This window comes from Anopheles stephensi, chromosome 2 (genome assembly GCF_013141755.1).
Source record: "Anopheles stephensi strain Indian chromosome 2, UCI_ANSTEP_V1.0, whole genome shotgun sequence".
In the NCBI taxonomy this organism is placed as follows: domain Eukaryota; kingdom Metazoa; phylum Arthropoda; class Insecta; order Diptera; family Culicidae; genus Anopheles; species Anopheles stephensi.
The window spans coordinates 43,413,689-43,427,866 of record NC_050202.1 but is presented as its reverse complement, the minus strand read 5'-3'; the positions used below and the strand labels follow the sequence as shown (position 1 = coordinate 43,427,866).

Below are 14,178 nucleotides of genomic sequence, written 5' to 3'. Positions count from 1 at the left end.
CACCAAGTTCCTATCCATCCTGACGACATCCCTTAAACGGCCATAACGACACCCTTCGGCCTGTTTGAGTTTTCGTATATGGCGGTACACTACAGAACACAAAAAAGGTCCGGCTGCCACAAGGTTATTGTCATCGGAACAGCCCAATCGGGCTAAATATTAAGTTTCGTGCTAGTCCTTCTAAATATTCAGCACAAACTATAAACTTCCTGCAATAAAAGATCTATTTCCTAGTCGAACTTCGAATCACTTAGTCGAATCCCGTATGAAAAGTATGAAATGTGAATTTTCAGAAAAAAAACATTATAATCAATAATTGTCTGTAATAATACATAGCATGAATTTCAGTTTTCGATCATTCAAGTTTACGAACAAATTAGTTAATCCTACCTCAGCCCGGTGTTCATCCCTTAAATATCGTCGAATTAAACACTCATTCATGTCATCAATTTTCTTAAAATGTCATCCTTCAAGCCATATCCAGTATTTGACTTTCTCAAACAGTCCCACTCTGCTTGTAAACTAACATTAATCTAACAAGCTAAAGCAACTGCAACCGAAACTGAAATAAAACACCAGCATACGCCATTTTGAGTCATAATGTAGAATATATGTATATGTATATATATTTGCTTTGTAATAATCTGTACTACAAATATAAAAAATAACAGAAAAAAAATCTCTGAACAATAGTTTTTTTTTGTTACACACACCTCTGTGTTGCGGATGTACGTTTGGCTAACTATTTTGTGGAATTCATCTGATCGTCTAGTACACATTGATGGCTAGTGGCGGTTTTAAAAACTCACTCTTTCATGTGTTTTAATGTATGCCGCAGTCAATTCTATAGTCCATGTATGCAAACATTTTTTTTCCAAATCGCCTTGAAAATCTTTAACGAGAAAATTGTGAGCTCATTTTCCGGACCTTGCTTAGCTTTTGGTACTGAATATTGGTATAGCAGCAGAATGTAAGTGTTCCAAACATTATCCCAAGTACAGCGATCAACACATTCAACGATAAGCGTTCGGTATTGGTATGCAACTTTTACATGAATGTTGCAACGAAAACAATACTGCTCCCGGTAAGCGTGATAATAGCGTACATTATCATGCACACTAGCACATTTTCCATCACACACATAGTGGACCACATACATAGACACACAGAATGGTCGCTTTCGATAGCTTTATCGTTTCAGTAAGCCATATGCTCGAACCTTTTACTCAGTGTATGTACTGTATATGTTTCATTATTTATTTAGTATTTCACAACAAATCAGGTAATGTAGTACGAGGGCCGTAATCATGGTTGCAATAGTAGTTTGAATAAGAAGTTAGCCACTTATAGAGTTCTCGTAGGATTCGTATTTTAATAAGCGATAGCTGCCACCTTTTTGTAGAATGAGCGGAGCAATTTGGAGCCACATTTAGTGTTTAGCTAAGTATTAAGGGGTAAAGTTTTTGCCATCACTCACCATCTCCGTTTCGAAACGATACAATCCGGATGGTGCGTTAGGTAGAAATGAAACGTAAGCCGTAGGTCATGTGTACTATGTATAACAACAATCGTGTATTTGAAGCAATAGTTTAGTTCGTTACATGCAAAAACAAAGGTGACAGATGTTCGCGGGCCCCTGTCTGTGCAAGGGCTCCGCGAACAGACGTAAGTAACAAATAAATACTAACACCCGGATATACAAGTGAATGCGATGAATGATGCAGATGAATTAACCGAAACAAAAAAAAAAAAAACAACACAAGTAACTAAATCGGTTCCCTTCGTAGTGTTATCGAGAGGAGCTGCATATGCAAAGATTTGCGTTTAAGTGTATGAGTTTTTACATCTTTCGTTCCTGCGACTACTTGCTATCAAATCCCAACCGCGCCGTTGGATGGTTGAACGTTATGTTCTTTTACACTAAGTTTTCTGTTGATTGCACAATTGCACAGAACGATCCGATCCGACGCAGGACCGACCTGCTTACGATCCTTGCCGTACATCTTAATCTCTGTTGCTCTGGTTCTCTACAAAATATACGGCCATCCTGGAGGCTCACTATTCCGATACAAACACGTTTACTTCTTGGAGCGTTTGGACGTTTTGTTCTCATTCTTTCCCTCTTTTCTCTTTTGTTTTGTTTAATAAAAACAGCAAACAACAAGAATTGAAGAACACCTGAGCTCGCATTTTGTTTTCATTTTTGTTGTGTTTGAGTTTTTGATCCATTGGGGTATGGTTGGAACCAATTTGATGCGTACGGATCAGTTTAACAGCTAGACACAAAGCTCACTCCAGCATGCCGGAAATAATGCGCTTATATGATATTGAGTGCTTACATTACTAATAATGAGTTTATGTGTGTGTTCTGTATGTGTTTGTGTATATTTATGTAAACATTTTTAAATGTTGCTTGTTTTATTTCGATAACATCATATAAATTAGGTCACACTGTTCGAGGTGGCAATGCCTTTCGTTTGCATCACGCACTACCTCAATCACGCATCTGCCGATGCTTGTGCATGTGTTCTTTAAGAAATAATCAACAACAATAGCGCTAGCAGTTATAACACACTCACACACACACACACACGGATGCATGAATGGAAAACGAAAACAAACAAACGAAAAAGAAAACACATGTAAGATAATAATAAATAAACCCCTGAATTATTAGAATCCACATCCGGCAAACGATCGATACATGTACAATAATGTAGACAATAAGTTCCCACAACGCTAAATGATATTACACAAAACTGAAGAAAATATTTCGATCCAACATTCCGGGTCTAGGGATCCGTGAAAGTCTAAGAGCCAAAACGAAACCAAAAAAAAAAATTACGTCTTTCGTTACTACTTCAAGAATTTCTTAGTCCCAGGACTGTTTTGTTAGCCGGCTTGCTAAGAAACGAAACAACAACTCAAAAAAGGTAAATAATAAAAGAAAACGATAATACAAACATAACTACTCAAAATACTAAATATCCAACCAGAGTCATCGATACAATCGGTTCATGAGACCTGTGTTCGGTTTAGCATTACTAGCCAACAATATTACTCGACCGATCGACCGAAGGAACGCCTTCGTGCTACATTGTTCTCTTTAAATCTTCCAACGCGATCGATCAATTTAACTATAAACAGGTAAGGATCGCGCCACGAAGCTTCACCAGCCAACCTAGCCTTTATCATCATCCCGCTTAACGTAGATGAAGCAAGCCTTCAGCACTACATTACACATTACACAGTCACACGGATACGCTACATGCGCACACAAACATACCACACAGCAATAAATAAGTTAGCTTACACGTTACGTATTTCCCCATTCTTACTAGCTATCTACAGTCTACCGCATCATCGCAGTCATGCATCCCATCTATACGCCCTCTGTTCCTGTAATCCTGTCGGTGTGCCGGCCGTGCGATACCAACCTCGCAACCCACCGCCCGCTATGCTGCTTGGATCCTTGGATCGACCTGGAACGCCAATTAGCTGACGTTCTTGCACAGATTCAGGCTACCCGTTTGATTGTTAGTCGTGAGACATTCGTCGCTCTGCTTTAATACTATATTTGGCTCGAGAATGGAATGTTTGATCGTTTTGCCATTGCCCGTCGTTATCACGCCCTGGTCATGCTGTCCGTAGTAATCGTCCTCGTTGTTGTTGTTGTTGTTGTTGTTCTTGTGCGGCGCAGTGTTGGCGTTGGCAGCGTTCAGCGAGTTGTTGTTGTCCTGGTCCACCTCCATGCCTTCGTCCTCGTCGTCGTACTGTGGTTCGGATTTGATGTTCTGCAACAACACCGGTGTCTGCTGGCCATGCTGCTGTGGTTGCTGCTGCTGTTCGTCGTCCGTACTGGTGCCACCGTTCGTCGGTGTTCCAGGAGGGTTCAAGGCGGAGGCAGCGGCTGCTGCGGCGGCTGCCGCTGCGACCGCAGTCGGAGATCCGATCGGACTGCCGCCATTGTTGAGGCGAAGGTTGAGTGCGTTCGCTGCTGCTGCCGCCTGTATCACGTCCTCGATGCCCAGCTTACGCTTCTCGGCTCGCATCTCCTGCTCGTACTGCTGCACGAGCTTTCGCTTCGAGTAGTACTTCTGGTACTTCTGCGTGTCGAGCATCTTCTTGCTGGCGTAAGGTGACAGGGGTCCGTTCGCGTTGCCATTGCTGCTGAGGTTTCCGTTGTTGCTGCTGTTGTTGTTGTTGTTCGCATTGACGGCGTTGTTGTTGAGATAGTCCTCGTTGAGCACGACAGCAGCAGCCGCATGCTTCGCTTTCATCAGCTCCTTGAAGTTGTTGCGATGATGCTGGAACTGTTGCTGCTGATGTGCTACGGCGGCTGCAACGGCGGCCGCTTGCTGTTGAGCGGCAGCGGCTGCTGCTTGCTGTTGCTGCTGCTGCTGTTGCTGCTGTTGCTGCTGCTGGTGCTGCTGCTGGGCTTGTGCGTGAGCCTGCTGTTGGGCAACCTGTAGCAACTGTTGACGCTGGTGTGCTAGTTTCTGCTGCTGCTGCTGCTGATGTTGTTGCTGCTGATGGAGCTGTTGTTGCTGCTGTTGATGTTGCTGTTGCTGGTGGTATAGTCGCTGCTGTTCCTGCAACCGCAGCGCGTGTTGATGCTGCTGCTGCTGATAATCTCGCTCCTCAGAGTCGTTGGTGCTCTGCGCGAGAGAGGTACCGTTTCAATGGTAGGAGAAACACAAAAAAGAGGAAATAATTATATCTAGCCCAACAGTATAAAATAACTCTACTTTATTTAAAACGTTAACACGAGGAACTTTCTCTTTCTTAAGAGCGGAGAAAATATCATAAAGAATGGTGTGAAAAATCAGCATAATCATTGAGTAGCATCTTTAAAAACGAATGCATGGCAGTGGATTGTGCGTTGTAGTTCCAAAATCGGTATCATCGGTTCGTAATCTGATTTCGCCGTGTTGCAATCTGACTACCAAGCAAAAAACACTCTCATTTTCATTCCCAGCTCGTGTATACCGAAAACGGTTCGATGAGTTCGTAGCGTTCGCATCCCCAAAAATAGGAAGAGAAAGCTAATCGCCGCCGACTGCGCCACAAACGTCAAACGGAAACGTCCCGAACGAAAAGAACCCCCTCCCTTCCTCCCACACACACATACACACACACACACACACACACCGATATGCTATGCCACTCCGTTCCCAAAACAAACGACTTCAACGCCAGCGCGAACGTGCGGGCAACGAACCTACCTCGCCATGCAGCCCCTTAACCTGTAGCGCTTCTGCTACCTTCAGAAAGTTGGGCAAGTCCTCGTACTTGACGTTGACCTGTGAAGCAAGAAATGAAACAGATGAATGGATATTTATGCAATTTTCCATAGAGCGCAGAGTATCGTACCTGACCACTGTACATGAAATCGAGCAGTCCGGCCATATGATGGCTGTTGACATCGGTCATAAACAGAATCGGATGCTGCGATGGGTGTTCGAGGAAGATTTTCTGGAAGTACGGACTGCACACGGACAGGACGAGCTTGTGGGCTTTGAAAATCTTGCCACCGGCCGCAATCGTCACGTCCACCATCTGCCCGTCCCGCTGTAGACTGTGGAAGCCTTTGCACATGTTGCCGTGGAATCCGCGCCATGATAACAGGTACTGTAAAGGGAGAAATACGTTCATCTTTAAGTATTCATTATCTGGGTACTGGTAAAATACAAATATATTGAATAAATCAGCATTGTCGACAGCTGTTGAAAGCGGCTTCTTCTTTTACTATCACACTTCAACTTCAAGAGGCTACGGTTTGCGAATTCCGATTTCTTTGACTAGTGTTATCTCTACTAATACGATAGATCGACAGCTGTTTAATGCTTCATAATTTATTTTATTTAAATAAGATTTAAATCTATGTATTAATTCCAAATTCCTCTCTTTATTCGATTCCTTCTTGACACTCTGCACAACCAATCCAATCCAACCTCTCCAGTTCAGACATAGGAACGCGAGCGGCGTGCAAAAAAGATTTTCGATTACCCAAAAATAAACGTATCCATTTATTTTCGGCGTACACAAAAAAAAACAGCCGCTCAACTTAAACGCTGAAACTTGTTCTTCCAAAATTAACTCTCACGGATGAATCTCCACTCCTACGGCACGGCCGGTAGCGACGAGCGACGAAAAATAGTAAACGCAAAAGCTGGTGCCTGCATTTGTCTACGAGCACCAAACCCAATCCGTTGGCTCCGGGTTGTACGTGGGGTTTCTGAATGAAAATGGCACAGGGAAAGAGGTACCAGGTACAAAGCTCTATTCGAAATGGCACAACACACACACAACCGGTTACAAAAGCGCCGAAAATCCTCCCTACTGCAAATGACCTCGCGTGGACTTGCGTGGAGGGATGATGAGATGAAAGCCCCACGAATGTGCTACTCCGCTCGTGGTCGTCTCTCCTTTTCTTTTTGGGTTTGCCGTCTTCGTCTACCTTCTTTGCTTTGTCTGTAGAGCCACTCGCGAGGGGGGGCTCCCGAAAAGAAAGCAAAAGTCCAAAAAATCTTAATTTATTTATTTGTTGCACAATACATAAGAGCGTCGTTTGGTGTTTGCTTCTTGGTTTCATCAGATCGTTTGCGGCGAGCGCGAGATGTGTGCGATCGAGCGATGACTATTACGCGTGCATAAATACACAAACACAAACACGAACGTAAGAGAAAAATAATACTTCAAAAAGATGCTTCTCTATTTAAGTTTTGGATGATAGGTTATGCCTCAGAATAGTATATTATAATTCCAGAATAATAGACTGTGAGGCATTCGAAAATATGAAAGCGACTCCTTCAACACACTATGCACTGATCTCGAACGTGATCCTTTCGTAACCAGACGCACTTATTGCGTGATGCATCAGCAGCGCCTCGTTAAGCGATCGCAGGTAGGGCTCCAATAATGGCTTCTAAAACCATCACTACTCCATCAAAACGATCACTGCGATTGCGTACGCAGAGTGCGTTGTTTCTTCTTCGTCCAACCGTTTCTCGAGCTGCTAGACCCGACAGGTGCGGCGTTGTCCGTTGACTGACCGAGCATGCAACAGGCCAAAATCAATATCTACATACATTAGTCAACGGAACCCAAGAGGGAAGAAAACAACGACCGCAACAAGACATCCATTCCTTACATCCGATCATGTTTGCATTCCGTTCGAAAGACGCACAACCCCGCTCTCTTCCTTCCTCTGGCCTCTCGCTCTTTCACCCTGTCTCCCTCCTTCACGCCACATCCAAACCTACCGAAGCTACGTGCCATGTGTCCCGGAATCGGTGTTCGCGTTTTCAGGTCGAAAGTGAAAGTTGTCAACCCGTGCGGCGGCCAAAATGCGACGAAATAGAACCGGAAAAGAAATAAACCTCCCCGGATCGGAATCGCCTTCGGGCTGGAACAATCCTCTTAAACTTTAACTTCCACGAACAGATCTTAGTGTTAGATCTGTAAGGGTACTGTTGTTGGAGTATTATTTTTCTGTCTTACAGCTCCCTACCAAAGGTACTTCTTCTCTGACAAAGGTGTGAATATTTTCACCATCTAGCGAAAGTGAGACCGCACTGGTGCGAGCGAGTTGATCCTCCATCAACTTCAAGATACTGCGCAGTATCTACACGAACGAATTCGAATGCATTGATCGACCGACCTAAGGTTCCAATATGACCGAAAAGAACTCAAACACACACACATACATCTATACTAGACAAAACGGTACCCACCGCTTTTTCGCAATCACCTCACAGAAGGTATTTTACGCTGGAGCAACCTCAGCTCAATCGAAAACCAAGCTGGCTAACAGCTGGCGGACAGGTGGAAGGCCCAGGACAGGTAAGTACCGAATTTTTCTGACCGGAATGTGTCGATACCAAAGTTCGTCGACACCGTGACGGATGAGATGACTTCACATTCGCTCGCTCGAGACGGAATCACGCCAGCCGAACGTTGCCTGCCGTTGTTCGAAGAGTGCGTTACGGCTTTTCTAGCGACCTCCAGTGGAGGCGCCCCAACACTCATGACTGAAGCATCAACACATGCGCGCCAAAAAAATGAAAAAATAAAAACAATTCATAAAAAAATCCCTCTCTCAATCTCTTTCCTTCTTTTCTTTAACATTCGAGAGACTAGCTGCATGGATCACGTCATCCAAAAAATCGGATAGAAGCAAAAACAAAAACATAACCACCCTGGCCATAGCCAGGTAGTAAACGCGCAACAACAATCTGCAATCTGCGGATCGAGTGCTGGCTGGTAGTGCACTTCTTTATCCGTCCCTCGAACCGCCGAGCACCCCTCCAAACCCACCCGCTGTAGCTACTTCTTTTCCTTGTTTTAGTAACATTTCTCCCAGGCCCAGCAAAGACCACCAGGCTCTAGGGTGCGACGAAATGGACGGGAAAGTGTCGTAACCGTAACCGCTTCCACCACAACATATTTGGATTCATTTTCGTAGGTTCAATGGCCGCATTAAGTCGAAACCCTTGGCGCTTCGCCGAAATATGTGCAGCAGCTCGCTGGAACCTTAGGAAACTGCGTGCATTAAAATACACAGAACACACACAAACCAGTTCGTCGACGACGCCGACGCCACAACCGCCACCGAAAGTGAAATCGATTCTAATTTAAAATGCAAAAACTCGACTTAAATAACATCTTCGGTGCAAATCCTTATTTCGCCCTAGGACCCAAGGGAGGATTAAAAGCGAACCCACCGATCTTCACCAAAACCTGCTGTCAACCTACGGCCCGTCGCTGTACGAGAAACCCGACTAGACTTCTAATTATATAAACAATAGGTTTACTTGCGATCTTCGCCACGCACGGACGCATGGCGCTGTCGGCGATTCCCGTCGTGCGCCCATCACCCACCGGGCGGGGCGGGTTAGAAGAAGAAGCGGCAAAAAAGTGAAAGTTGCCGAAAAATAAACCCCGAAACCCCCGCGCGCGATCGTCACCCTTCTCGCCCAGCCGGATAGTGTTATACACACCCCTTATGGGTCACCGATCGATTTCCAGCAGTACCGGTTACGGTGCGGAGGGGACGACTTTGGTCGGTGAGTGTTAGATCAAAATAAAGATCAATGGTGCACTCACACATCAACATCGCGATAGACGCGCGCGCGTAACGGACAGGATGGAGACGGATCTTTAGTTTAGTTGCTGCCATGTTAGCATGGCCGGTGGGGGTTGTGACAGGGTGCGATGGAGCGCCTGACAATGTGTGTAGTTTTTTGGGGCTCTTTTCTGTTGTTGTATTTTTCCGTGCATTGTGTCTTGGCCACAGACGTAAGCCTGTGTTAGTGTTTGTTTTGCCAGATACCGTGGGGTAACTCCAAATCAAATCTCGCATTAGAAGGACGTTGGTTGCATAACGTTCTCTTCACCACCCATCCTCCCGACCTTACCGCCTTCCATCCCACCCTGTCCGTCGGCTCAGCGTCTACCCATGTTCGGCTGCTTCCATTCTGCTGTATTATCAACAAACAACCGAGCGGACTTTGAACCTTCCGAATGGTTCGGTGCGCAAAGGTATCGCAAGGCAGCCACGGAGTGGTCAGCTTTTGCTCCCCACCGCATAACAATGTTTCTGGGGAAGATGATGTTGTTATTCTTTTCAAAATCGTGTGCGAAAGAAAGCAATGCGTTTTGTTGCTTTGCTGGGGTATGATGGGTTGAAGATTGGTGTCCGTCCAACTCGCTTTTCGATTCCGTAGCATTTGTCACCTGCAGCATAATCGGTTTCGTTGGTGAGTGGAGGGATGTTGGAGAGGGGGAGAAGGGAGAATGTGGTGAGTAAAAGAGGCGGTGGGTGGTGGAATTTGTTTGACGACTTTTGCTTGAGTAACCACTTAAGAAGTGTGTCACGTACGGCAGGTGAAAGCGAAAGCGCTATCGCCCAGGCTCAGAACGACCGAACGGCCGTACGCCGCGCGGTCGGATATTGGTTGGGTATTGGGCGAGGCCTAAGCGCTAAAAACGCGATTTCTGTTTTCTTTCTCGCAAGCTATTAATAAGCTATTTCCATCGCTTCCCCGTCTTGCCATTCCAAAGCCATTCCCGATCGTACGATGCATCCGAACGTTATTGGTTTATTATGCAAATGACCATGTCTTCGATTGTTTTGGGAGACAAGTAAATTTGATTTTCTTTTCACTTTCAATTTAAAACTTCCTACCAATAGTAACTTCCTTTTTCGGTGTACAGTAGACGAATGCGTCGCTTATCGTTGCAAGGCGAGTGATAACAGGCCGTTGGTTAACAAACTTGTTAAAGTCAAACAAAGACCAAAACGAGGGCCTCTATCTTCCTGCGAGAGTCCCAGTTTAAGCCACGCCACATCAAGAAACACTAGCCCCCATTTCGAAACTCTTCACCGTTTCACCTGCTATCCTACTCGCACGGAACAATAGACTGTCACGTCACGTAGACAATCATTAGTCCGCGAATCAAGGGACCCCTCCCGAAATCGATTGTACATTTCGAGCTCTGTACGTCAACATACTGGCTCGAAATCCGAATGACATAAGAGGTGCGATTTGCGGGGAGAACCACAACCATAATCAATACGCCCAGCAAGACTGGTGCGCTCCCCGTAGCAAAAGTTCAAACACTATCAATCCCATCTAAACCAACACGCAGGTTGGGATACACACACTCATACATCTGAACCTGTAGCGATATTCTGCACGCTTTTGGCATTCTCAAGGTTTACCGGACGAAGCATCGCAAATGGCGCAATCGCGGCCACAGAATATACCATTCGACGAATCGTACCCCACTGACTGCCAAACATTTTTCGGCTGTCGAGAGCTGTTGATTGTAGTATTTGCCACCGATCGTCTCGGGGTGGTTATCCAAGCCTCAAACACCCCATGCAGCGATCTGTCGTGCGTTCTACGGCGGCAACGTTTTTGGAAAGTCGTTTGGCAAAAAATCCTTCTCCTTTCCTTCGTGCTTATGCAAGCGTGTACAATAATACTCATAATCAACTTTGATGCGTGTTGATGTGAGCGTGCGAGCACACGTGTCGTTAGTGAGGCAGCGATATTAGCTAATGGTGCGTCGTGTCTGATTGTCCTGTGTCGGAGTATCCTTCAAAGGTCACCTCTCCAAACATCAAAGATGCATTAGGACTTACCTGATCGATATTGTGATGCTCGTTCATCTGATGGAGTAGCTTCTGGTTCAGGCTTTTCAGATGATTATTGCCACCGTCGTACAGACTGGAACGCTCGGCATAGTCATCGTAGTCCGTGTCACGATCGGTGCTGCTGAGTGCGCTACTGTTGCTATGCAGGGTACCGTTCGTGTGGCTGTTGGCCGCCGCCAGCAGCGCACTAAAGTCAGCCGTCGGTCCGTTGGACATTTTGCGCATCTCTGGACCACAAGGACCGTTCGATGGTCCGTTGCTCATGTGGCTCGTTGGGCTGCTGTTCAGACTACTCGCTTCATCCCGTGCCGAGCTGCTGCTGCTGGTCGTACTGAGCGAGCTGACACCGCTCGTCGTCAGGTGACTTCCACCCGGGCTTAGATTTAGCGACTCCATCAGCTTATGCTTGTTCTCGAGCGTCGCATTGCTACCCACGCCGGTTCCGTTGAGGCCCGCTCCGTTGGGATTGCTTCCGCTGTTGGAAGTGGAGTGGTTGCTGTTGTTGCTGCTACTGTTGTTGTTGCTGGCATTGTTGTTATTGTTGCTGTTGTTGTTGCTACTATTATTATTGTTGTTGTTGCCCGCGCTGTTGTTATTGTTATTATTATTGTTGTTGTTATTGTTGTTGTTGTGGTGATCCTTATTATTATTGTTCTTCTCCTTGCGGCCTCCTCCGCCACCTCCTCCACCACCACCGCTGCCTGCGCGTGTAATCTCCTGGATTTGACTGAGCACGATTTCCCGCTTGAACTGATCGAACTTCGATTCGCCGTGCTCATCGCCGATTATGTCGGATATGTCAAGCATGCTGCCACCACTGTGACCGTGGCTAGCAATCAGCTCGTTCTTGATCTTGTGTTGACTAGCGGCGTTGGCGGCGGCAGCCGAGGCTGCTGCAGCGGCGGCGATGGCGGCCGCAGCCGTCGAGTTCATGATCTCGTCATCGAACTGTGCATCGTCCAGTGTGTCTGAGTCGAACCGCTTAGTCGATGAGAAGAGACGCAGCGTCGGATCGTTCACCTGATCGCTGAAGTATACATCCATGAGGTTGAAGAATGGCCACTCGCGGCGCTTCGGTTCTTCGGACATTTTGATCGCCTGCAGAAAAAAAGAGAACGAGAGAGAGTGAGAAACACAAAACGATAGAAGTATATGATCGCAAAAAAACTTTAGCAAAATTTAACTCTCACTCGAAAACAGAAACACACGGTTCGCCCATCTTCCCATCATATATATCTAATCGGTGACCTTTAACACTATTTATCTGCTGTTCAGGAAATGGCCCCAAAATCGCCACAATAACCATTCTCATCCTCCTTACCACGGTGATCCCATTCTTTATTCCCAACGCCGGCTGACTACCACACCCCGAGCTAATGCCAAATCACTCGACCGCAAGAGCACAGTCGGTCAAGCAACGGCACACGGTACAACGGTGCACGGCAGAAGATTACTACCAGTGACCCAGTTCCCGATTTGTTCCGGCCCCGTGGCGAAAGCAACGGACCCAACCAAGCAGACGAAGCATACGCGAAGAGAAATGAGAACTAGGCAAGAATTCATTCCCGGTTCTTCCACCGTGGTGGATGATGGTTCGGATTCGTTGGGCAACGTTTCGAGAAGATGTACCTTGTACCATGGGTTCTTCTTGTTCTCGAACCTAGGCTCTAACGGAATTGTGGTGGTTGGGCATACTAGCCAAAAACCCATTGGCTGCCACTTGCCACTCGAAGCTTGATCATGTTGATGCAGCCAGTCGGTACTGGTGTTAGACTTTACTTGTATGCTCGTATCCAGAGAACTAGCCTGTTCGACCTACTTAACAGCTGCCAGCCCGCAGGAATGTTGTCGGTTGTTCTATATGATCTTTCCCATTGCATCTCTCTCTTTTCTACGCTGTTCGTATTCCACAAGATAGGTCGTTCTCATCAATCTCTCAAAACGACACGGGAAACCAAGACAATAAAAACAGCTCCATCCCTTTCATTTCGGCTTTTATATGCTTCTGGATGCTGGAATTCAAGAGAACCTAACCGATCGCTTTGACTTTACATAGAAACAACACCAAAAAAAGTATTTATAAAGGCACACAAAAAACCCTAATTCCATGCCCTTAGCATCTCATGGGACCTCCACCAATACTCGTCTATCGGTGGGCTTGGGTCGATGTTTATACGTTGCGGGAAATTGGGTCATGTGCAGACCGCAAAAGAATAAGCTATGCTGAGAACTTTCGAAGCAACCCATCACCTTGGATCATACTGGAGCATACCCGAATGGAAGCTGGGGGGAATAGAAACGGTGCGTTTTCGAAACTAGGCAACAATCTGGTCGAGAAATGGGTCGATTACAGGGTCCGGTTGTTGAGTTTTTTTTTGGGATCGCCCTTGTACCGTGTAGGTAGTGAGCTTCAATAACCGGCTCTTCAGGCAACCTCTATCTTCCAGAGGGAGGTCGTGATCCCATGTTATGAGGCGGGGGAATTTACCAACAAAAAGATGAACCTCGGAAAGATGATTTGCTTACAGTATTGTAGCTGAGTGAGCTGTAGTGAGTATTGTGAGCTGTAAGCTGTGAGAAAAGTTCATCCTATCGTTAGGATGCCTTCTTTATGTGGTTTACTTCTCCCTAATTTCAGTTGCCCTAATTTAAGGTGGCGATCGTTTCCAAACCTTCATCCAGCTTTATCGACGCATATGTTACATTCTACGTGTGCTCATATTAGAGCATTAGAGGCCCTCCCTAATGTATAAATCCTTGGCTTTGCAGAGGCTGAGAACTGCGAGCAGCTGTTTCTTTTTGACTGTATCGTTAAGAAACGTTAAAAATCTGACACACTTTACGCTGACCGGCGGGTGGTTGGTTTGTTACGCTTAATAAGCGTGAACAACATGTTTGGCAGCGGTACAGTATCCGCCAATATATCCACACCAAGCCATTACCCAACGCGCTGGGTTTCCTGCTCTCGCGCACATGCTTTATCACCCTGATTCATCACCCAAATGGGCAAGCTC

At 46.1% G+C, this 14,178-nt stretch overlaps 1 protein-coding gene across 8 annotated transcripts in view; it reads right to left on the bottom strand.

The window, feature by feature from the left end:
* Positions 1–1,543: 1,543 nt before the first annotated feature.
* LOC118507530 (probable serine/threonine-protein kinase cdc7) overlaps positions 1,544–14,178 on the bottom strand; it is a 47,198-nt gene continuing 34,563 nt past the window's right edge. For 7 of the 8 annotated variants that reach the window (XM_036046097.1, XM_036046103.1, XM_036046096.1 and 4 more), the window contains 4 exons: positions 11,153–12,262; positions 5,374–5,631; positions 5,226–5,303; positions 1,544–4,658 (listed from right to left, as the gene is read on the bottom strand). In XM_036046097.1, the coding sequence (XP_035901990.1) occupies positions 3,495–4,658; positions 5,226–5,303; positions 5,374–5,631; positions 11,153–12,262 (2,610 nt within the window). In that variant the 3' untranslated portion in view covers positions 1,544–3,494. The remainder of the gene's footprint in view (positions 4,659–5,225; positions 5,304–5,373; positions 5,632–11,152; positions 12,263–14,178) is intronic. The other variant, XM_036046101.1, reaches the window with a different exon arrangement.